The sequence below is a fragment of the Nyctereutes procyonoides genome, unplaced genomic scaffold (assembly GCF_905146905.1).
Source record: "Nyctereutes procyonoides isolate TBG_1078 unplaced genomic scaffold, NYPRO_anot_genome, whole genome shotgun sequence".
Lineage (NCBI taxonomy): Eukaryota > Metazoa > Chordata > Mammalia > Carnivora > Canidae > Nyctereutes > Nyctereutes procyonoides.
Window position 1 is genome coordinate 36604773 of NW_026575047.1, and position 25012 is coordinate 36629784.

The following is a 25012-nucleotide window of genomic DNA, read 5'->3' on the forward strand; positions in this document are numbered from 1 at the left end:
CTGTTTTTAAATTATTGATTTTTAAGGTTTCTTAATTTAGATACTAGTCCTTTGTGAGATATGTGGTTTGCAAATATTTTCTCCCACTGATCTATGTGTTCATCCCTCTGCCAATAAAACAGCTTTGATTAGTAGCTATATAATAAGACTTTATATCAGGTAGACTGATCCTCCTACTCCATCTTTTTTTTTTCCAAAATTGTTTTAGCTATTCTAGGGCCTATACCTCCCCATGTAAATATTAGAATAAGACTGCTTTAGAATAATTATTTTGGAATAGTCTACAAAAAAATATTACTGGAATTTTGAGAGAAATTGAGTTAAATCTATAAACCAATCTGGGGAGAGCTGACCTCTTTCCCATGTTGACTCATCCAATCGATGAACATACTTGTATCCATTAATTTAGATCTTTGATTTCTTTCATAAACACTTTGTAGTGCTCAGTATACAAGCCCTATACATGTTTTGTTAGATTTACACCTAACTATTTAACATTTTTTGAGTAACTGTAAATAGTATTATGTTTTTAATTTCAGTTTCTATGTGTTCATCACTAACAAAGAGAAATAAAATAACTTTTCCATGTTAATTTTGCATCCTGTGACCTTGCTAGTTCTAGGAGTTATTTTGTACATTCCCTGGGATTTTCTACATTGACAAATAAGGGCAGTTTAATTTCTTCTTCTGGATTAACATATCTTTTATTTTCTTCCCTTATTACATTGGGTTGAACCAGAGTGGTGAAAATAGACTCTTCTGCCTTATTATTGACCTCAAGGAAAAAATATTCAGTCTTTCACCATGATTATAACATATAATGTTAACTATAGGTTTTTAGATATTCTTTATCAACCTGAGGAGTTCCCTTCCATTCCTATTTTTCTGAGAGTTCCTTATCATGAATTGGTGTTGACTTTTCTCAAATACATTTTCTGCATCAGTTGAAATAATCCTATGAATTTTTTCTTCTTTAGCTTGATAACTGAGTAGATTACAGTGGCTAACTTCCAAATATTGAACCAGCCTTACATCCCTGAAATCAACCGCACTTGATCATAGTATATAGTTCCTTTTATATATTTCTAAGTATTATTTGATAGCACTTTATTAATCATTTTTACATCTATATGTATGTGGAATATTGGTCTGTAGTTTCATTTTTTGTATAGTTTTCACCTGATTTTGATATTAGACTAATACTGTATTCATAAAATGAATCGGGAAGTATTCTCTCCTCTTCTGTTTTCTGGAAAAAATTGTGTGGAATTGGTGCAAATTCTTCTAAAATACTTGGTAGAATTCACCAGTGAAACAATCTTGGCCTGGAGATTGTTTTTTGGGGGGTCAAGAGTTTTTATATTATGAATTCAATTTCCATAATAGTTATGGAGCTATGTATCTACTTCATATTAAGGACATGTTTGGATTTCACAGACCAAAGAAAGAAAGTCCAAAGACAGCAGTGGGGAATTTTTAAAAGCAATTCAATTTGCTCTGCTGAATTCACAAAAGGCTCCAGAAAAGACACATCAGATATTTCTGGAAATGGGATAAAATTGAAGCCAAAAACAGTAAAACTGGTTGAAAGTCTGCCTAAGGAGCAGTTAGATGCCCAGCTCCCTTTCCATATTTTGGCAAAACACTGCACATTATTATCTAAAGAGGGTAAAACAAAGTCTCCAGACTGAGAGATAATTTGGTTCAATTAAGGGCAAAGGAACCATATTGAAAATAGGGATTAAATTTAAAAATCATATATTTAGACCTGAGACCCCCGCTTTCAGCTCCACTTGGTTCCCAGGCTATTGGAATCAAAAGATCCTTGTCTGACAAGTCAGAGCAGCCCCCCAACAAACACCTAGAGCAACATCAGGCAATGAGATAGATCAAGCACACCTCCTACAATCAAGCTCACGACTCTTTTTCTTAAATATGAATACACAAGGATTACCAGAAATCTTAGAAAAGTCTCTAACAAGAAACATAATGACAAACATGAAATCAAAAACAGTAATTTGGAAGGAACTAAATCTATGTGAGGAGAAGAAAAATTCCTCCTCAAAGAGTCTATTTATATGCTCAGAGATAAAAGAAAATATACTGCATCTGGAGATTAGGGATAGAATGCTATTTTTTTTTTAATTCAAGGAACAAAAAAACCTCAGAAAAAGGATATAGATATAGATGTAGATATAGATAAATTTCCCAGAAAATTGGGCAAATAGATAAATAGAAAAGAAAAAGTCTAATATTTGAATAGAGAAAAATGAAGAGAAGAAATCATCAAAGAAATAAGTCTTAAAGGAATAAATTTTCATAGTGAAAAAGTCCATAGTGAAATGGATGGAAAAGAGACCCACACTAAGACCAGCATTATGAAAGTTCAGAAAACTGGGAGCAGACAAATGCTTTTATATACATACAGAGAAGAGGAAAAAAAGAATAGGAAATCAGAATGCCTTCAGATTTCACAATAACACCACTCTGTATTGGAAGACAGTGAAGCAATGCCTTTGAGTTCCTAAGGGAAAATTATTTCTATAGAATTCTGTACCTGGAAAACCATCCTTCAACTTTAAGAGTAAAATAAAGACATATTCAGATATCCAGGAAGCTCCTAAAAAACGTACTCCATAAAAATAAGGAGGAAGTTAAGAGAAGAAAAAAAAAGAGAAGTGATTAGGGAACAGAAGATTGAACCCAGGAGAGATGTAAATGACATATGCAGGATGACAGGAAGATGAGACTCAGGATGCCCTGTGTTCCTAGGTAGAGAGCAACTAGTTCAACTTAAGGCTGTTGGGAATTACCCAGGAAAGAAGTCTAAGAGAAGACGAAAGAGAATGAAAATTAGAAAAATTTGTGAAAATTAGAATAACTAAGTTTTTTGAATTAGTGATAAAAATGTAGAAAACGAAGAAAGCAAGCAAACAAATGAAGAGCTAATTATGGATTCTAGGGAAAAGAAAAATACACTTAGGAAAGGAAAAATAATCAGACTATATTACATGGCTCAGCTGTGAATAGTATAAAAATCACAGTCATAATAATTTAAACATTGAACAATGGTCTAGCCAAAGTTGCATATGACCCTAGGATGAGGAACTAAAAGTAAGAGAGTATTTGCCTGTGTGTGTGTGTGTGTGTGTGTGTGTACAAATGTACATGCACACTCAGGGAACTAGAGGTGTGAGAGATTTCTAAAATCCCCATCTTCCAAAGTATGACTCTAATAGATAATGCTTACAACTGAACAATCAAGAAGTTGTAATATAAGCATCAGAAATTTAGAATAAATGTAAAAACAATCAGTCGCCCCTGGGGAATGAAGCCATGGTGAGTAAGGGATCCAGAGATTGTTGTTTTTCACCTTAAGCCTCCTTGAGCTATTTGGCTCTTTAAATTGTGTAACTGTACATCTTTGAAAAAAATAAACATGGAAAAACTTTTTAAAAAATCTCATTGTAAAATGTTCATATTCCCCAACTTAGCTTTCAATATGCTCTACAAAATGACCAACCTTCTCTATTTCACAGGTCTATACTGTAGTCAAGCAGGCTTTTTTTTTTAACCAACCCTGGGATTTATTAATTCATTTATTTATTTATAAAATAAAATTTACTATATTTCCAATATATGTCAGTAGTAACACTGAACATAAAATAAAGAGATGAAAGACACAATCTATGCCACCTAAATTTGGTCTCAGTTGTAGAAACAGAAAAGTAAAACACAGTGAAATAAACACTCTTATAAAAAATATTCACAAGATCCCATGGAAACACAGAAGAGTTGCACATAACCTTGTAAAGAACAGGAATTGCCAACAAATGCTTAAAGGACGAAGTGAAGATTTCAAAAAAGTTTTTCAAGATCAACTATGCATCAATCAGAAAAAGGAGAAAAGGAAGCTTTAGTCAGAAAGAAGAGCATTGACCAAAATATCAAGTTGATAGTGAGCACACATTCACTTACCCACTCAACTAGCACTGTTTGGGTCCTAATACCATGTTAGATACTATGTTAGACCTTGGAGTGGTAAAGTCTTTGACCCTTCACTAAAAGGACTCCCATTTTGCCAACAATCTAAAAAGCACAAAAGAGGAACTTCAAAATTATAGTAAGGTGTCAAGATAGGTTTCCTAAATGAGGGTGACCTCGACCAATCAGTAAGAATTAGCCAGATATCATACCCCCAAAAAAGACCCAAAAGCATATAATATATGATGCAGATGATTAAGACAGCAGACACAGAAAAGGGCCAGGTTTAATGTGAAGGAAAGAATGAAAGGTAAGAAATATGCCATAGAGCATTTTTAAACTTCATTAGAAGTCAATAAATTGATCTCTCTCTCACACACACACACACACACACACAAATTCACATGGCAAGGATCTTGAGAAGTCAATCCCAAATATACAAAAAAGACAAAGGAGATGAAAGTGATTGGAGAAAACACAATAAAAGTGGAAAGCAGACAGAAATAAGTGATGTTCATGAGAGCCAGAGCAAAGGGGCAAGAATCAACAGTGAATGATACAATAGAAGAAAAATTTCCCTACAGTAAATAAGAATCTAAATCTGTACAACAAAAATAGCTGCTATGTGCCAAGGAAAAATAAATTTTAAAAGACTAAGAGCTAGACACAACCTGTAAAATTCTTGACTTGATGAAAAAAATTAAGTCTCCTATAGGCTGCCAGACAGAACAAATAGGTTATCTACAAAATCAAAAAAAAATCAAACTGGTCTGAGAGCTCTATGAGCAGCAACACCAAACATTATGGAAAAAAGAACTTCTGGGTCTTGGGAAGAAAAATTTATGTCTCAGGAATTTCATACCCAAATAAGCCATTCACTATTTATGTGTGAAGGCAAGAGAAAGATACTTTCAGATATATAAGGACTCATAAAGAATAAGACCCACATCTTTTTCCTGAAATTAAAAAGGCTATAAAGCCCTGCTGCTTGAAGTGTGGTCTATGGACAAGCAGCATTGACATCACCTGGGAATTTGTTAGAAATGAAAGCTCTTGGGCCCCACTCCAGACCTACTGAATCAAAGTGTATATTTTAACAAGATCCCTAGGTGATTCATATGCACATTAAAATTCCAGAAGCACAGCTCAAAACATATCCCTGCCAACAAAGTGATGATTCAAAATGAAGAGCTAAGAAGACTCATAATGAGCACTGAAATCATGTATGCACACAGACACAATTAAGTTTCAACAAAGATCTGAAATATGATTACAAAAGAAAAAATATAAAGGAAAATGCTGGTGCCAATAATGGAGTATCAAATCTCAAACAATAATAACAAAACCCAAGAAGTGGAAACAGAGGAAAAACATAAAATATTCATCATCTTACATCAGAGAAATCAGAAGAAACTATTTTATTATTGGCATTGGCATTGATAGTTTTAATTATTAAAATACAATTTTTAAACATCTTCAATTTAATCATCAGTAAAAAAAAACAGATCATATATATAATTTCCAAATTTCCAGGGCTAATATTTCAGAGAAAAACATAACAGAAAAAAAGATTTTAAATAGAAATAATAAAAAAATAAAATAAAATAAATAGAAATAGTAATCTGAACACATATATTGAACTCCTCCTACCTTAGAAACGCATACTGAAATGATCAACCCAATTTGTTAATAAGTGGAGATCTCTATATCATACCTGGAAGTCCAGGAACTTTAAGATACACTGTAAGCAAGTCTAAATAAATTAAAGGGAGTGCATAAATATAATACTCACTGTATAGAGAAAGGAACCCTGACTTTAAATTAAGCCAAAGAGATCTGTAGGAGAACCTACTTATAATTAGTAAATGAAAATGGACCATGGAGCCAGATTCCAGGCAATTAATAGCATGGGGGTGGCTAGGATAAGACAAAAATGTAAAAGTACATAAGATCCCACTGGATGGGGTCCCTGTGAAGTCTCAGTGCCTACTTGGACTACAATACTCTGAAAGGGTCACATATAAGATAGGTAATGCAGAAACTATCTCCAAATAAAAAGGAAAGTCACAAAAATCATAGAAAAGAAATTTGTTTAGCAGAAAGGCAAATTTCTTCCCATGAATGCTCTCAACTGTGCTTCCTGTTGATCTCCCAGTATAGAGATACTGACCCAGAGCTGCAGTACTTTCAGGGCAATGATTCTTAGCCAGTCAGAAGGGCATTTTTTTCCATGAAGGTCCAGAATGGAATTAACAAGGGACTTGATCAAATACTGACTCTAATCCAGACCCCTAGTATTTGAAGTATAGGGACTTGGAGACACACACACACACACACACACACACACACACACTTTTTTTTAAAAAAAAGATTTATTTATTTGAGAGAGAGAGAGAGAGAGAGAGAGCAGGAAGGAGGGGAAGAGGGAGAGGGAGACAGAGTCTTAAGCAGACTCCACTCTAAGCATGGAGCCCAACATGGAGCTCCATCTCACAACCTTGATATCATGTCCCAAGCCAAAATCAAGAGTCAGATGCATAACCCACCATGCCATTCAAGCACACCACATATATACTTATTTTTAAAAACTTCCTCTTATTGCTTAAATAGAAGATTAGACCATTAACTGTTTCATCCAAGTCTTTTCTAATATATGTATTTGGGTCATAAACTTGCCTATAAGGATGGATTAAGGTACATCTTCCAAGTTTTGATATTTTTTCATGATTCCTCTTTATTTCTGATGTTTCTTTCCTTAGTCTCTACTTTAACACCTGTATAGCTTCACCAATTTCCTTTTAATTAGTGTCACGTGTTATAGCTTCTTTCCACACTTCTATTTTCAGGTGCTCTTTTTTTTAATTTTTTTATTTATTTATGATAGTCACATAGAGAGAGAGAGAGAGAGGCAGAGACACAGGCAGAGGGAGAAGCAGGCTCCATGCACCGGGAGCCCGACGCGGGATTCGATCCCGGGTCTCCAGGATCGCGCCCTGGGCCAAAGGCAGGCACCAAACCGCTGCGCCACCCAGGGATCCCTTTTCAGGTGTTCTTATACTTAATATTGGCTCTAGTTAACAGCGTGTAATTTTTGTTTTACCCTCTAACTACTTTTTTTTTCCCCTCTACTTTTATCTTTTAACTGGACTACATAGTCCATATACATCTAATGTAAAAACTGATATATTTGGGGGTTCAAATCTACCATCTTACCATTTGTTTTCTATTTGTCATACGTACTCTATGTTCCATTTTCTCTCCTTGAGTTTTCTCTTTTGTGAGAAAGATTTGGAGTCAATCAAATATTTTATCACTATTCTACTTCTCTCTATGATAGTTGTTAGTTATATAATTTTTTATTATGCTTTGGAGTCAAATATTTTATCACTATTCTACTTCTCTCTATGATAGTTGGTTGTTAGTTATATAATTTTTTATTATACTTTCAATGGTAACCCTAAAAATTGCAAAATGCATCCTTGACTTTGAAAAGTCAAATGTAAGTTAGTTATATTTTCCGGGCAATTCAAAACCATTAGATCACTTTAACTCCATCTGCCCCCTTCCCAAATTTCATGTCATGGTTTCCCTCTCTTTTTAATTCTATATATACTTAAATCCCACAAAACTTACTATTATTACTTTAAATGGTTAATAGTCATTTACATTTTTAAAAGATTTTATTTATTTATTCATGAGAGACACACACAGAGAGGTAGAGAGGTAGATAGAGGAAGAAGCAGGCTCCCTGCAGGGCGCCTGTGTAAAACTCAATCCCAGGACCCCAGGATCACGACCTGAACAAAAGGCAGATGCTCAACCACGGAGCTACCCAGGTGCCCCATCATTTACATTTTTGTTCTCAATTGTTCTTCATTTCCTCCTCATTTCCATTCTCCATATGGGAACATCTTCCTTCTAGCTGAATAAGTCCCTTTTAGCACTTCTTTTAACACAGTTCAGGTAGCAAAGAATCCTGAAGTTTTTATTTGTCTGAAAATATCTTTATTTAATCTTCACATTTGAAGGCTATTTTTCCTACATAGAAAATTCTAGGGCAGCCTGGGTGGCTCAGTGGTTTAGTGCTGCCTTCAGTGATCCTGGAGACCTGGGATTGAGTCTCATGTCAGGCTCCCTGCATGGAGCCTGCTTCTCCCCCTGCCTGTGTCTCTGCCTCTCTCTCTCTCTCTCTCTCTCTCTCTCTCTCTCTCTCTCTCCCTCTCTCTCTCTCTCTTTCATGAATAAATAAAACCTTAAAAAAAGAAAATTCTATTGTAATAGTTATTTTCTTTCAAGATGTCAAATAGACCATTTCATTATCATCTAATAAGAATTTATCAGTCAATCTTATTTTTGCTCCTTTGAAGATAATGTATCTTTTCTCTCCAATTCTTTTAAGATTTCACTGTGTGTATTTATTCTGTTTGGGGTTTGCAGAGCTTCTTAACTTTTGTGGCTTAATATCTCATAGCAGTAATTTTTAGAAGCTCTAAGAAATTCTTGGCCACTATCTCTCAAATAGTGCTTTTACTCTATTCTTTATCTCTTTCCTTTTTAGGATTCTAATTGCCCATGCTTTAGACTTTTTCACCTTATACCATATATCCTTTATTCTATTCCCTTTTTTCCTCCTCTATAATTTAGCCAGGGTAGTTCTATAAACCTATACTCTCTTCAATTTAGTTCAAAATTTTAGTTATATGTTTCTGTTCTCAAATTTCCATTTGATTCTATTTTATGGATTCCAGCTCTCCGGTAAAATCCTGTATTTTGTCATCTATTCTTATAAACATATTTATTACAGAGTTTTTGTTTTGTTGTTGTTTTTTAACACAGAGATCTAACAGCTCCAGTACCTGTTTCTATTGTCTGTTTTACCTCTTGATCTGGTCTCATGGTAAGACTGATAATGTTTTATTAAATTATGGGCATGATCTATGAAAATGTGTATAATCGCTGGTTGATGTCTTCTTCCTCCAGGGTATTTTAGGGTTTTTTAAAAGCTTCTTGGAAGTAGTTGGAATCACAACACATTTCATCACTCAAATTAGGACTGAGCCTATTCAAAGCCGGATTTCAGTCTTAATAACATCTAGTCTATTTAAGACTGTTTTTTTTTTCTTTCTCTTAGGGTATAGTCCTTCGGGAATACCAATTTATCACCTCAAGTGTCTACTGGGGCCTTGAACCCAATTTTTATGTTCCAGGACCCTGAGACTGTCAATAAATCTGCTTATCTTCTCAACCTCTTTGTAACTGCTTTCTGCTTGGCTTCTCTGCCTCTCACAGCTTATGAATCAGGGAATTCCTGGATGAAAAGTATATCTCAGATAAAATCACTTTTCTACATATTGCTTCCTTCAAGGATCTTAGAATCTCAAGTTCTGAGTCAATGACTATGTTTACAATTTCTGGTTCCCAGTTGCCCATCACTGAGCTGTTAATATGTGCAATAGTTTTTATTAACCCAAAGCAAAGTGAGACAAGAGGAAAACAGTGGATTTTTATAAAGCTAAATGAATTCAATTTAAAGGCAAGTTTATAAATCTAAGAGTATGTCCTACTTTTAGATGTTAAAACAAAAATATTATGATTCTAATTCTTTTTTAAAGAGTCTGTGATAATAGGCCACAGGTGAGTTTTGCTTGTTCAATTTTTTAGTCCTTAATTGACTAAATAAAAAATTGACAACCTATATTAACTCCAAATATGCTTTCTAAAAAATTTTTACTAGTGTTTGAAATTTAAGTCTGAGAACCAGATTCTTTACCCTGGCCTACAAATCTACCTTATTCTTCAATATTGGCCCATTCTGTTTTCTTCCTTGTCTGCTGTTCTCCAAGAATATTCATTTCCTGCTCCAGCACTTTTACACATGCTGCTCCCACTCCCTTAACTATAAGAAATATGAGGGCAGCCTCTGTGCTAGTCTAATTCACAACTGTTAAACTCTTTGCATATGTTAAGGCATAAAAAGGGCCTGGTGAGAAGATATTTGCAACTGACATATCTAATAAAGGGGTTAGCATCCAAAATATATAAAGAACTTATACAACTCAACACCAAAAAACTCCCAAGTAATCCAATCCAGACGTTTCTCCAAAGAAGACCTCAAATGGCAAACAGACACATTAAAGATACCCAATACCACCCATCATCAAGGAAATACAAATCAAAACCACAATGTCACACCTGTCAGAATGGCTAAAATTAAAAACACAAAAAAAGCAAGTGTTGGCAAGGATGTGGAAAAAAGGAACCCTCATGCACTTTGGCAGGAATCCAAACTGGTAGCCACTGTGGAAAACAGTATGAAGATTTTTTTTTATTAAAATAGAACTGCCAAAAGATCCAGTAATTCCATCCTGGGTATTTACCTGAAGAAAATAAAAACACTAATTTAAAAAGATATATGCACCTCTATATTTATTGCAGTATTATTTATAATAACCAAATTATGGAAGCAGCCCATGCATCCATCAATAGGTGAATAAAGAAGATGTGTACACAATGGAGTACTACTCAGCCATAAAAAAAGAATGAAATCCTGGTATTGCGATAACATGGATGGATCTAGAGAGTATAATGCTAAGTGAAAAAAATTAGTCGGGGAAAGACAAATACCATTTAAAAGAAAAAACAAAGAAAACAAATAACAAACCAAAAAACAGACTCTTAAGTATAGAGAACAAACTGATGGTCACCAGAAAGGAGGTGGGAGAGGGCATGAGGGAAGGATATTAAGAGTACATCATGGTAAACACCAAGTAATGTACAGAATTGCTGAATCACTACACTGTACACCTGAAACCAATATAACACTATGTTAACTATAGTGGAGGATGGATAGATAGATAGAAAGATAGATAGATTTTTTAAAGGGTCTGGTAAGAAAGACACCTCAATGGAGGATTACATAGAGGAAGGATTTCTGAAGATTTCTTTGAGAAATTTGTGCTATAATCCTACTTTTCATTCTGCCACACCAAGAAAAAAAAAGAATGAAGGCTTCAATCTGCTAACCCCAAATCAGGGGGATGAAATTTTAGCGACCCCACTTAAAGAATTCAATCTGTGTGTCCTGCAGTTGGTTGGTGGCTAATTCATACCTGAGAAATATAAGGGCAGAGAGATTCACTGTAGGCCTGTGTATGAGGAGCAGGTATTGCTGCACTAAATCCCAGAACTTCGAGTTCTTTTAGCAAAGTTCATAGGCGGGTCTCTGGTGAGCCAAAGGTGGGCCACATGCAAGACAGGCAACACGCTGTCTTAGGAACCTACCAAGATGGCCACAGAGGGGTGGGTAGACATCAACAGAGGGACATTTGGAGTGTGCCTCATTGTCCAAGAGCTGAGGAAAGAGCGATCGTACTAAGATAGGATTGTGAACAGCACATCTCAAGGGTGCTGTTAGCAAGACATGCCAAGGGACTGGGAGAAAAGAGAAAACAGAGTCTCAGAGAAAACCATCAAAGTGTTCATAACAGAAGGACCCAGCTTTAAATATCTGTCAAACCACAGAGCACCGATATGTACTCACTCCCCCTGTTGCTCTACTTATGCCCAAACTGCTCTTCCTGAATAGGTGCAGAAAAGACAGAAGAAGCTTAGCAACTTCCCTTCCTTATCTGAAGTGTTTAATGATCAGCTGACCCCTGTTTGGAGGGAGAATATGCAAATTCACACACACACTGAAATAGATCCCTCACCAAAATTATATTCCAGACAAAATCAAAGTCATTTTTAATTAATAAAATAACCAATAAATATGTAAGCATTTTGGTTGTATGACAAAATGATGAAAGTGGTCATTCATGGTCTTTAATATATTCCTCCAATTCTTTTTAACAAATTCAAGTACATACTGTTAAAACAAACACAAATAAACCCCACTCCTTTTCCAACCAAACACCCCAATGATTGCAAATTATTCAGACCCCTCAGATCTGGAGGCCACAGAGTGGTGAAGAGTCATACCTTCCACACACCAGACTCTATGCTAGAAACTTCTCCCCCAAGTGACTGAACAGCAGTGGGAAAAATCTTATTCCACACATGAGAAGTCCCTCCCTGGCCCTTGCCCACAGGCACACAGCCCTCCTACCGTAGGCCTTACTGGAATCAATATATGCCAGTGCAGCATAATATCCTGGTATCTTTCCACACAGCATGATGCACTTAGAGTCACAGGGCCTTCGTTCCTCCTCAAGGTAACAGCACAGGAGAAGGTATACAAGGGTGTCTATGCAAGACTAATCCCTGGATTCAGTTCTGCAACCATTCACTTAGAGCCCAGTGTTCTGAGTTGGAACTCAGCCTGGGGTAATGACATCAACAGTGCCTCCCATGACCTTCCCCTGCTTTCCTACAGCTTTAATATCCCATATAATGTGAGCCAGACAAAATATCTTCTCCCTGCATTTCTGATCTACATACACCTTGACATCACCAGGGAGAATCAACTTACCCTTCTGCTTTATAATATCCCAAATATGAAGACAGCTGCCGTGACCCTAGAACCTTCGTTTAGTCCAGAACCAGGACATCAGGTTCCATCAACCTGGGGCTCTGTCTTACCTGACAGTCGAGGTAAATCTTGGCTAGGATTTATTTTTTTTTAATTTTTATTTATTATGATAGTCACAGAGAGAGAGAAAGAGAGAGAGAGCGAGAGAGAGAGAGAGAGAGAGAGGCAGAGACACAGGCAGAGGGAGAAGCAGGCTCCATGCACCGGGAGCCTGATGTGGGATTCGATCCCGGGTCTCCAGGATCGCACCCTGGGCCAAAGGCAGGCGCCAAACTGCTGCACCACCCAGGGATCCCCTTGGCTAGGATTTAAACCACCCTATGAAGGATTACTTCAAATTGTCCCAAAAGCAATGATGCGTGTGAGCTTCTTACAAACTTAGGATTTTTTAAAGAAGCCAATCTTACATTTTAACATGTTATTAATACCTCAAGGTATTGAGAATTATAAACATACCCTTAGGTATGTTTATATTAAATATAATGAAAAAAGAACTTGAATTACCTTCTTAGCTGATGGGTTGCTCAGAGAAAGTGAACAAGAAATGAACTAAAATTGAAATAACTCAAGGGTAGAACCCAGAAGACCTGAGCCATTCTTCCTAGTCTTGACAGTTTGGGGCAAGTGAGTTAACATGCTGGCCTTCCCTCCTGAAAAGCTTTAAGTGTCTAGTGCCCCCAGGCTCCTTTGAGCTGGGAGTCTCATGTGGATGGACTATGGCCACAGTCATGAAAATGGGGCCATTACTATTTATGATACTGGAGGATGACTAATATTTATAGATAGATGTCTTATCACCATCCTAGTGCCTTCTGAAGCCAAGAAGCCAAACTGTCACCCCAGTGCAATCCTTCAAAGGCACTGCCAATCCATGGAAAAGAGCAGATGAAAGCATCACTGACCTCCCAGTCAAGCACCTCCTCAGAGAGTATGATGCTCCTCCCCCGCAAGTCCTAGAGCAGTCACTCCAGCTGCCCCAAGCATCCCAGTTGCTGTCTTTGTCTTCATCCGAATGAGTGTTTCTTGAGGTCTAGAATGTGAAAAAACACAATAAATTATAGACAAATATGCTAGAACTATCCCAAAGCTTCCTTGCTTTTTCCAGAGTCTTATTCTAAGCGGTTCCCAGAGGACAAAGTGGCCTAATGATGCTTTGCTTTGGAATGGCTATGTTAAACACACACACACACACACACACATACACACACACACGATAGTTTTATATGGAAACTAGTGTCACATGAGTACCTTTTTACCTTATGAAGGCTTTGTCGAGGCAGCTTCTAAGCTCAGTTTTAAATCTGGAATTTTATCCTTCCAAAATTTAAATAGACTAAGTTATGTTTTATAACCTACATGCAGGGTCCCAGCCTCTACCTAAGACATTCTTGCACCTGAAATGAAATCCTGGCTTGACCTTCCACTAGACAGATGAGCGCTAGCTCCAAGGAAATCATTTTGCAGGAGTATTTGTGAAATCCCCTGAAAAGGGCTCCATCCCTCTGCCAAAAAAATAACAAAAGCCTTGGGGATCCACCAGGATCTTCTGGAATGGCCACCATTGACTATGTTGGGATACTCTGGAGGAAAGAGGAGGACATGTGTAAGTTAAAAATATATAGACAGATGTAGATGGAGAAGAAATGATGTGTATTACTTACATAAAGTTACAAACTTCACTAAGTGGCCTACAGTAGGCTCTGCTGAATAAATGGAGAAATATACCATAGTCCTAAATGGGTAGAACTTGATACCATAACATGTTAATTCTTTCCAAATTAATCCATAAATTTATAACAACTCCAATCAAAATCTCCAAGGGAATTTTTTTGTAACCCAACAAAATGATTCCAAAGTTCATTTGGTGGAGTAAAAGTCTATAAGAGCCAAGAAAAAACTGTAAAAGAAGGGAAATTGGAGGGAAATTGCCTCAATTAAGAGTAGAGTGCTGGCATATTGATAAGCAGTGAAAATCTACTAAATTAAAAAAAAGAGAGAGAGAGTCCAGAAACAGATCCCAGTATAAGGAGGTAGGATGGAGCTATGAGTCAGTGTGATGAATGTCTTTTAAAACAAAACAAAAAGCAGGGTGCCTGGCTGGCTCAGTCAGTTAAGCATCCAACTCCTGGTTTTGGGTCAAGTCACGATCTCAGGGTCATGAGATTGAGCCACAAGTTTGGCTCTAAACTCAGTGTGGAGTCTGCTTGAGAATCTCTCTCTGCTCCTCCCCCACTCTCTGAAATTAATTACTCAATTTTTTAAAAAAACATAGATGACTTATTCCCAAAAGACACCAAAATAATTTCCAGATATATTAGAGCTTTTTATCAAAAGCACTGAAACCATAAAATGGTAGAAAAAGTATAGATTCATAGTCTTTACAGATTCAACATAGGCAAGACTGTCCTAGATAGGTCAACAAAGGTAGAAAAAAAGAAAAAGAAAAGACTGGAAAATTTCCAGTAAAATAAAAACACATAAGGCATTTTCTAACTCTTCACCCTTTAAATAAAGATGCAGTGTACATACAAAATGCATACCACAAGGACAAGTATATGGGCTGGAAGGAGCAACATGCCTCTGAGAGTGAAAGATATAGAGCTAGGAGCAAACATTATCCTCAAAAGGCACAGAAGGGAGTGCCAACTGAATATCTTATAGCCTCGATACCCTCATAAAAGATTTGAAGCCAATATGACAAAACATTACACCTGATGAAGCCAGGTGGTGCTATAATGGATGTTAGTTTCATCCAAACTTGCATGTTTTAAAAAAATATCTTTCTCCAAAAATTTTTTTCTGAAAGAGGGGATAAAAGTCAATCCTTAGAGCACAGGATAAGTCTGTGTCACTTTTCATACAGGTAACTGTGTACATGCTCTGAGAAAGGAGTGAGTTAATTTAAAATGTTCGCCATGGCAACTTCCAGGTGCGAGAACTTTGAGTGATTTTATCTTCTGTTTTTGCTTCTCTGCATTTTGAAAAAAAAATTTTAAGTGAAAACTTTAATATTTGAAGTAAATGTTTGCAGGCAAGCAAACGAAGGCCACATCCTAGTGACACACAGAATAGCTGAAGCCAGAGAGAATTTCACAGGGAAGCTGTAAGTGGGAGAACAGAAACGTTTATGAAGGAAACCCTAATACTAATAAAACCACATTGAGCAGCTGAACTAGATATTACATGGGCTGCCTTAAGCCCTTAGACCACATTACCTCATCCAACCAAAAAAAAAGTTTTTTTAGATTAAGATGGGTATCTGTAGAAAGGACTTTCAATAGTGAAACGAAATAATGAACCAAGGAGGGGTTTTCCAATAATTTCCACCCAAGACTCACCGGTCAGTGGGCTTCATGGCTTCTTGCCAAGCTACCTATTTATAGCACAGTGCTTGGCCCTGCTTGAGGCAATAGTTCAGTAACAGTCGAGCGAAAGGAAAGGATAAATATCTGGCAACCGATCAAATCTGTCATCAGGAATAAGGACTAATTAAATCCATACTATTTACTGTTCTAATTAGATCACTGTTCAGTTCAATTTTCTACACTAAACGTCACCAAATGGAACTGTGTCCTGTCTATCCCATAAAATAAAGTTTTAATTCATAAAAGAACAAAAATAGCCATTTAATACATTCATCTGGACTTTTAGGTTGGTAAGTCCAAATCATTTAGGTAAACGTTTAAAATATACACAGCTGAAATTTAGTTTTCATTTTGTCACTCGATCTACCGATAGGTTGAATGTGAAAAGTTGAAAAACATCATCATATATATTTTTAAATGAAAGTTGAGAGTTCTTTGCAATATTGTTTTAATTTGTTTTTATTCCCACTATCCCATCTGTTCAGTTTATAGTTAGAGTCAGGTTTCTTTCCATAACTTCTCCACCTTTACTTACAAAAAAAAAAAAATCTTGATTCTAAAATAACTAAAATAGGCATGTTATAAATGCAGGCATTTGGTTTCTCTGGTTGGGTCAGTGAGATATTTCCCCCCCTAAGAAAACAGGGAAAAATCATATCTCAAGAGGGATCCTTGAGTTTTTCTCTTGTCCTTGGCCGTGAAGATGAAGAAGAGATTTTGCTTTGAAACCCCACTGATGCTTTCTGCCAGCTGGTCTTCCTGCCCTTCTTATACATGCTTCTTTACTCAAAGAGCAGCAATAATACTCCCAATTTGTCTCACCTCTCCCCTCTTCTGCCAGCAGTGTGAAAACAGCACAAACATTCAGAAAAAAAGCTCCATGGTGCCAGAATAAAGCACCACCAGAGTCGCTTCTGCACCTGCACATTTGTGCATCCTTCTTTACACTGACACAGCGTCTCCTTCCTGGACTAGACCTCCTCCCAGTGCAGGGGACCTCCAGTCTCCATCAGCTTCTGCGGACGGAACCAGAGCCCTATCCTAGCTTTCTCAAATAGTCTGTTGCCTTCAACCGTCCCAGCTCTTCCACGAATATTTACTCTGCACACGCTTAAGTTTGCACATGTTTAATCTTAAACTGTAGTGGCCAGAATGACACTGTATCAGAGAAGAACACAGATCATGCTCCAGATTTCTTCTGATAAAATCTGAGTTTCCTTCTCCCTCCTTCCTCCCTCCTTCCTTCTCTCCCTCCCTCCTTCCTTGCTTCCTTCCTCTCTCCCTCCCTCCCTCTTTCCTTCCTTCTTTCCTTTTTACGCACACCATCTCTTGGATACCATCACGGAGGCCATATCACAAAATGGTTAAAAGCTGTGTGACCCTGGATATGTTTCTTAACCTTTCTAAAACTCATCTATAAAATGGAGATGATAATCTTCACTTCAGCAGTATTTAAACAAAATGATACATATATAACAGATCACACCTCACCTCACTAAATGTAATAAGTGGATGTCTCAATAAGTGCAAGCCATTATTCTTCAAAATACCATCTTTTTCAAAGCAGCAACAGTAGAGCCCGCTCTCTCCCATTTTTACTTATGTGAGACTTAACATTAATCACTACTGAATTTCCTCTTGTTGGTTTTGGCCCAGAGTACTGGCCTATTGAGATCGGTTTGAATCCTGATCCTGTCACCCGTCTACAAGCCACTTTGCTCAGCTTTGCAGCTTCCATGGTCCACCCAAGTCCCTGATAAACATGCTGGACATAGCTTCCTAATCTTACAGAATTCCATTAATGCATATTTCTGCTTTTTCTTTCTTTCTTTTTTTTTTTTTAGGTAGTAAGCAGGCCAAAATGCCAAATAAGCAGCCAATGAATCAGACCTGGAATCGGTGAATGCAGTTTCATGTTATAATAAAAATACGAAATAATACCTATCACCATCATCAAATGTTAGGAGGTAGAAGAAATTGAGGGGATGGAAGAAACCAGCCATTCAGGGGCCCAGATCTGGCAGGTGGGGCCTGTGTTCTTGGGCTGTTGGGGTGGTGGTGAGCCTCCCAAAAGAACGTGTATTTGGCAGCCCCAGCCCTGAGGAGGCTACTTCTGGTATTTCTAGGTGTGTCAGCTGGGTACCATGGCCCCCAGTTCCCTCTTTACAAACATCTCCATAAGTGTACTAATTATCTAAATTCCATGTTATTCATACCTTATAAGTTGTTATCTGAACCCTATCAATAGGTTTTTCTCCCCAAGTCTGAGTCAACCAACATCATGTCCATCAGCAACTCTGCCTTGGGCAGGTCTCTGAAGTGAAGGGTGGAGGAAAATCTGAAGGATCTGCTCCTGCATAAAGCTGCTGCTACAGATGTACAGACCGAGCAATGCTGGCCTATACTTTTCCTACAGTCCTTCTAACCTCAACAAACCCTTGACGTGGGTGCTCCTAGCCCCATTTGATGTATAAGCAACTGTGGCCTTGAGAACCACGTGTCAGGCAGGTGTTGGGAGTCTGTGGGAGTGCCTTCCTGTCTGACCCTGACAAGCCCGCATGCTCTTCACTGGTGTTCCACTGCACTTGTGACCAAGAAGCCAGCAGATACAGTAGCGGACCTCTTGTCATTGGCAGCGAGCAATTTGTATCTTGGATGGAACACACTGCTGCTGTGATTAGCCGGACCACAACATTCTTCCAGTATCTCAGTGAAGACTCCTCCTTTTTTCTCTATCTTGCAAGTGAACTACATTTCTGGTTTTCTTAGAAGCATTTGGCTGTATCTAGGTTATTACATGAGGGATACCCATTCTTTGACAGATGCTGATGACCCCGACACATTTTTTAATTTCCCACACAGAAACAAAGTCCAAGGAATTCTGAGGTTCAAGACTTGGTGCCCTGGGAGGACTGGCCTGGACGGGCCGCAGGTGCAAGAGGGATGTGATGACAAAAAATCAGCTGTTGTGCCTTGACAGTGACAGACACAGGGCCCCAGAGCAAGAAGATGCTGACATAGAAGCACCTGCCAGCTGGTTAGGAGAGCCTTGTTAGGGACACACACTTTCCGAGGACACACCAACTCTGCTGGAGGCATAGGTAGGCCTTCATACATCACCACCAACCTCTCTCCCAGGATGTGACTGCAGGTGGGGTCTCACCCTTGGTTCATCTCTACTTTGTAACCATGATGGAATTAGATGCTTTTCTATTCTCTTCCTTTGGCTCATCCACAGTTCCCATTTTTATACAATGAACACAGTTTATGCAATAAAACACTCAATAAAAGTTCTTTTTTTGAAGGGGGGAAAAAAAAACCACTAAAAGGAAACATACGGAAACATCCAGGGAAGCAAAATGTGCTTTGTGCTGTTTGGTTAAAACTATCAGGCTTAAAGATCTCTTAGGAAATCATATTTTCCTAAGTGAAGTCCTAGCTGGGGAATATTTTTGGATGAAATATTCAAAAGAGATATTGTTTACTCATTATATAATAGAACTGGAAAAAGCCAAGAATATTGTAGGAATAACTGTGTTCACAATCTCATAAAGACTCGAGGACTCCTTGCCTTTCTTGGATTCCCATGCATAAATCAAGTCATAAAATATTTTCCTGACAAGTTCTTAAATCTGTGACTTATAATGAATACTACAGTTCTACCAGTCTTGCAAAAATGTTAGTAATTAAACACAGATTTCACATATAAGGTCACTTATTGGAAATGCTATATTAACAACTCCATATTAAAAACAACCCAAAATAAAATAAGTTCCACTGGGATATTACTTCCCAGACATCAAATAAATGTTCATTCCAATGTTACCACAAAGGTTATTTAAGGAGATCACAAACGACCCAGATTTTGTTAACAGTAAATACATTCTTCCAGGTTAATCCAACCTTACAGTCTTCAACAACAAAAAATTTAAAAATATATGAATTGGATAAACAACATAAAAAATGCCACTCAAGCTGTCACACAGACTCAACAATTCAATTCAACCAGAATATATCAAACACAGACATATCTAAAGATGTGCGCAAGGCTTTATTGAGAAATGCTCCATGCTCCTGTATCTTATCTCCGCCTTTTCAGCTCATTTGACCGTCTCCTGAAAAGTGTACACAGTAGTCCCCCTTTTCCATGGGGAGGGGGACCCCCAGTGGATGTCTCAAACCTCAAGTAGTACAGAACTCTCTATATACGATGTTTTCTCCTCTACATACATACCTAAGATAAAGTCTAATTTATAAATTAGGCACAGCAAGAGATGAACAACAGGGGTGCCTAGGTGGCTCAGTCAGGTGAGTATCCTACTCTTGATTTCAGCTCAGGTCATGCTCTCAGGGTCACAGGATCGAGCCCCATGCTGGGCTCTGCACTGAGTGTGGAGTCAGCTGGAGATTCTCTTTCTCCCTCTCACTCTGCCCCTCGCCCCACTCATGCTCTCTCTAAAATAAATAAATAAAAATCTTTATAAAGGAGATATGAACAATAACAGAATAGAATGATTATAACAATACATGTAATAAAGTTATGTGCATGCGGTTTCTCTCAAAATATCTTGTTCTCACTCCTCTTCTTGTGAGGATGTGATGACACAATGACTATGTGAGGAAATGAAGTGAGGTGAAGGATGTGGGCATGTGATATTGCATTAGGCAGCTAGTGACCTTCTGATGTTGGGTAAGAAGGAAGATCGTCTCCCTCAGGACTGTGGTTGACCTCCAGTAATGGAAACCACAATAAGAAGGACGCCTGGATGTCCAGGGCTCATGACCCTGATGATCAGTGACCTCCAGGATTTGGTTGACCTTCTCCAAGAATGTGGTCCTCGTTATTTTACTGCCTCCTTAAAACTCTTCACTGATTTCTCAGGACACATGTCCTTTACCTCTTGTCTCTCTGTGACCTGCTCTGCCTCATTCTCCAGCTTGGGCTCCCACCACCTTCTACATCCAAGCACACCATAGTTCGAATTGTTCCCCAAACACAAACACATCTGCCAGGTCTCATGGCAAACTCCAAAGCGGCATTAAGACTGTCCTCCTGGGGCTGCTCTCTCTGTAGGAGACCAGCAAGTGGACAGCCAGCTGGCCCTGCTTCCCTGAGCCTGGGGTCGGTATAACCCAGGAGAGCTTCTGAGGAAGCATTTTGCTCCTTGGATTCTTCCTGCTGGCCCCAACAGCTGGGAGGCTGCCCCCAGCTCTGTGATTCCTGACCTCATCTAGAGCCTACCCTGACTTGGTCAGGCGTGGACTGACCTGACTCTGTGTAGTCCACCTCCTCATCCACACCCTCTACTGAACTCCTAATTTGGAGGTTGGTTGGACGTCTTGTTCTAGTAAAGAAAAAAATCTCCCACAAATCTTATGAAGAGTTCCCAAATCACGGCAACTAAGGTTTTCTCCAAGTCCAGATGAAGGAACACTGACTCAACATTTCTAGACTTCTGAGAATGAGGTAGACCTTCCATATACAGCCATTCAGCCCACTGTGTCAGGGAGGAGATCTAGGTCCCAGCAGGACACAGAGGGCAGTTTCAGATGGGGACCATCTGAGGGGCATTCTAAAAACACACAATTTACTAAGGTGTGGACAGGGCACAGGGAAAGCACAGTGCTGATGCGCCCTCCCCTCCCCCCCCCCCCCCCCCCGGGCTGGTACCAGGCAGGCTCTGTGAAAGCAATGATTTGCATTATCTGCTTGGGTCTGCATGCAAGATGGGGCCAGGCCGGACAGAGGCCATGTGTAAAGGCTGCCTGAGAGGCATGAAGGCCATGGCTAAGAATTATAGTCTGCATCAACCCTACAGTGAGAGCTGAAGCAGCAAATACACTGCCCTCCTCCTTGTCTCCAATGCCCTGCAGTGCTCACCAGAGCCAGAGGACACGGGAGATTACCAATGCAGACCGCACAGGTCTGCCTCCTGGGAGAGAAGATCTGGAGGGCCAAGGGAACCTTTCCAGCACAGTGACTTACTGACTTACTGGAATATTTTTAAGCAGAGGAGAGGCTTCAGCAAATTGTTATTTTGGAAAAATACTCTGGCAGGGATGTGGGGAAGATTGTAGGAGGAGAGCCACACATAAGAGCACAGCTGGGAGGCCACTGCACAGGGGCATGCAAGAGTCAAGAGCCTAGGGCTGGAGACCACCAGAGTCTGTAAGAGGAGAGTACAGACATGAAGGTCTGTGCTGTTTCTTTGTTTACTTTTGTACTGAGATACAGCATTGTATTAGTTTCAGGTATATAATAATTCAATATTTTTCTGTACTGCCAAATGATCACTACAATGAGCCTAGTTAACATCCATTACCATCTATCATTATAAAACACTTTTTTCTTTTGATGAGAACTCTCCAGATTGACATTCTTAGACATGAAGTCTTCAGGAGCTAGAATCAATAGGACCTGTCAGCTGCCTAAACTGTAGGGAGAAAGGAGGTGCTGGGGTGACTCCTGGGCTTCTGTACTAAGTGAGTGGCTTGTGGCACATGTTAATATCACTCAGGCCTCAACCATCTGCAACCCCCACCCCTGAGGTAAGACTTGTAGTGCTCTGTGTAAGCAGGGCCTGGACACCAGCTAAGATAAAGGGAGCCAATCCATGGTCCCAGAGGAGCCTGACCTGTGTGTCTGATTTATTTAACCACAATTGCATACCCTAGCCCAAAAAAAGTACTTACTGGCTAATGTTTAAAAATATGGAGATTTTACATAACAATCTATATTTCCAACTTCTCAGGAAAAGAGAAAAGGAAATTGATACAGGACCCACATGCCAGCATGGCAATAACTCAAACTAAGCATCGCCACATGATTTTTTCAAGTATAATTAAGACAGATGTAATACTGGTTTTAGGTGTAGAATTTAGTGATTCAACACTTCCATACAACACCTGGTGCTTATCACAACAAGTGCCCTCCTTAGTCCCTGTTACCTGTTTCCCCCATCTCCCACCCACCTCCCCCTCTGGTGACCAGCAGTTGAGTCTCTGTCACTGAGTCTGTTACTAAGTTCATCTCTTTCTCTCTTTTTTTGTTCCCTTTGCTCATTTGTTTTGTTTCTTTAATTCCACCTATAAGTGAGATCATAGGATATTTGTCCTTCTCCGACTGACTTATTTTGCTTAGCATTATACTCTCTAGCTCCATTCATGTCATTGTAAATAGCAAGATTCCATTCTTTTTTATAGCTAAGTAATAAACCATTGTAATATATATGCCATATCTTCTTTATCCATTCATCTAGATTTATTGCAGCATTATTTACAACAGCCAAGATATAGCCACATGATTTTTAAAGGGCACATGCCCTTCAATTTGCACAGATCTCATCCAGCCAGTGTGAGGATTCACAATGTTTCCCTGGCCCTTGGGGGCGGAGCTAGGAGCTTGTTGGTAATGAATGATTGTCAGTCTGAAGGTAACCAATAGATATGTGTAGCTATAACTAATGTCAGATTCTTTACAATCTTGCTACAGAACAATATCACGTTCCAGCAAGTAAGATAGACACAAATAACTTTAAAATAAAAAACAAAGGGCACATTGTCATCTTCACTGGACAGTGAGTTCAGCAACATGCACACAGAAACAGAATATAAGAAGTTACTCCTTGATGCTTGTTGTCTAAACTCTACTCTCTTTGCACCCATGGGCTTTCTCTCTGGGGTATTTCAGATATAAAATATTAGTGTATTTTAAAAGCTCAAATATGGGCAGCCTAGGTGGCTCAGGTTTAGCGCCACCTTCAGCCCAGGGCATGATCCTGGAGACCCAGGATCGAGTCCCACATCAGGTTCCCCGCATGGAGCCTGCTTCTCCCTCTGCCTGTGTCTCTTCCCCGCCACCCCCCTCTCTCTCACTGTGTGTGTGTGTGTGTGTGTGTGTGTGTGTGTGTGTGTGTGTGTGATGAATAAATAAGTAAAATATTTAAAATAAATAAAACCTCAAATAAAAATCCCCAGAGTGTAGACAAAGCATATTTTGGAACGTATCTCTGCTGGCACTAACACATGGGACACCATGGCCACCAGGAAGCCCAGGAATCACTCAGGGCCACCTCTCTGTAACAAGCTCTGCACAATCCTATATTATAGATGAGAACATATAAGTAATGTTTCTCTCCAGAAGTGCAATTTTCATAGCTACTAAACAAGTTAGAAAAGAACCATAACCAGTTCCTCTCCAACTATAGGAAGACACATGAATAAAAATACCCAAATACTATGAGGGCTTTGTTTTGCTCTGTTTTGCCTTTTTGTTGTAAAGAAATCCCTAAATATAAAGGTACTTATATGAAGAAAGACTTAATAGGATATCACCTACAATACTTGGGCAAGGCATCGTGAAGCATGTCCAACACAACACCGGGTAAGACTGACTAGCAAGGAAAACTAAATGCTGCCAAGCATAAAAGTCTGTTGGGCAGTTATGGTGAGCTAGGTAATATGGATCCACATCCCACTGTGGACAACTAGAAAGGAAAAAATATCCTCTGTGAATGAAATTAAGACATTCCCCCTCCCCCCCCAAAAAAAGACATTTTCAGACAAATAAAAATAGAAATATAACAATAAAGAAAATTCATCAGCAGAACAGTCTTAAAGAGTAAAAGGCGAGGTTTTTTAAAGATTTTTTATTTATTAATTTAAGAGAGGGAGAGGGTTTGACAGCACAAGCAGGGGTGGAGGGGCAGAGGGAGAAGCAGACTCCCCACTGAGCAGGGAGCCTGACTCAGAACTTGATTCCAGAAACCTGAGCTGAAGACAGATGCTTAACCAACTGAGCCACCCAGGTGCCCCATAAAAAGTATTTTTAGAGTTAGAGGAAGCTTGGAGAAGTAGGAGGAAATGAAGAGTCAAAATAGGAATGGTGTGAGTAAATCTCAACAAAGAGCAACTACATAAAAGCAATTATAATGGCTTGTAGGGTTTTAAATATGTGTATGTAATTAAGCTATGTGACAATGATGGTATATGAGTCAGAAGAATGATAGATAACATTCAATATCTGGGGATCCTTGCATCATCGAGGAGGAGGAAGATAAAAGGACAAATTCATAACTGATTTTGATAAGTCAGGAATACATGTTTTCATCTCTAGTATTACCACTAAAAGAAAAGA

General features: G+C 38.7%; 1 protein-coding gene across 2 annotated transcripts in view; it reads right to left on the minus strand.

Annotated features, from left to right (window-relative positions):
- ADAMTSL3 (ADAMTS like 3) overlaps window positions 1-25012 on the minus strand; it is a 339164-nt gene that overhangs the window by 228494 nt on the left and 85658 nt on the right. For both annotated transcript variants that reach the window (XM_055326615.1, XM_055326614.1), the window contains exon 4: window positions 13414-13541. In XM_055326615.1, the coding sequence (XP_055182590.1) occupies window positions 13414-13541 (128 nt within the window). The remainder of the gene's footprint in view (window positions 1-13413; window positions 13542-25012) is intronic.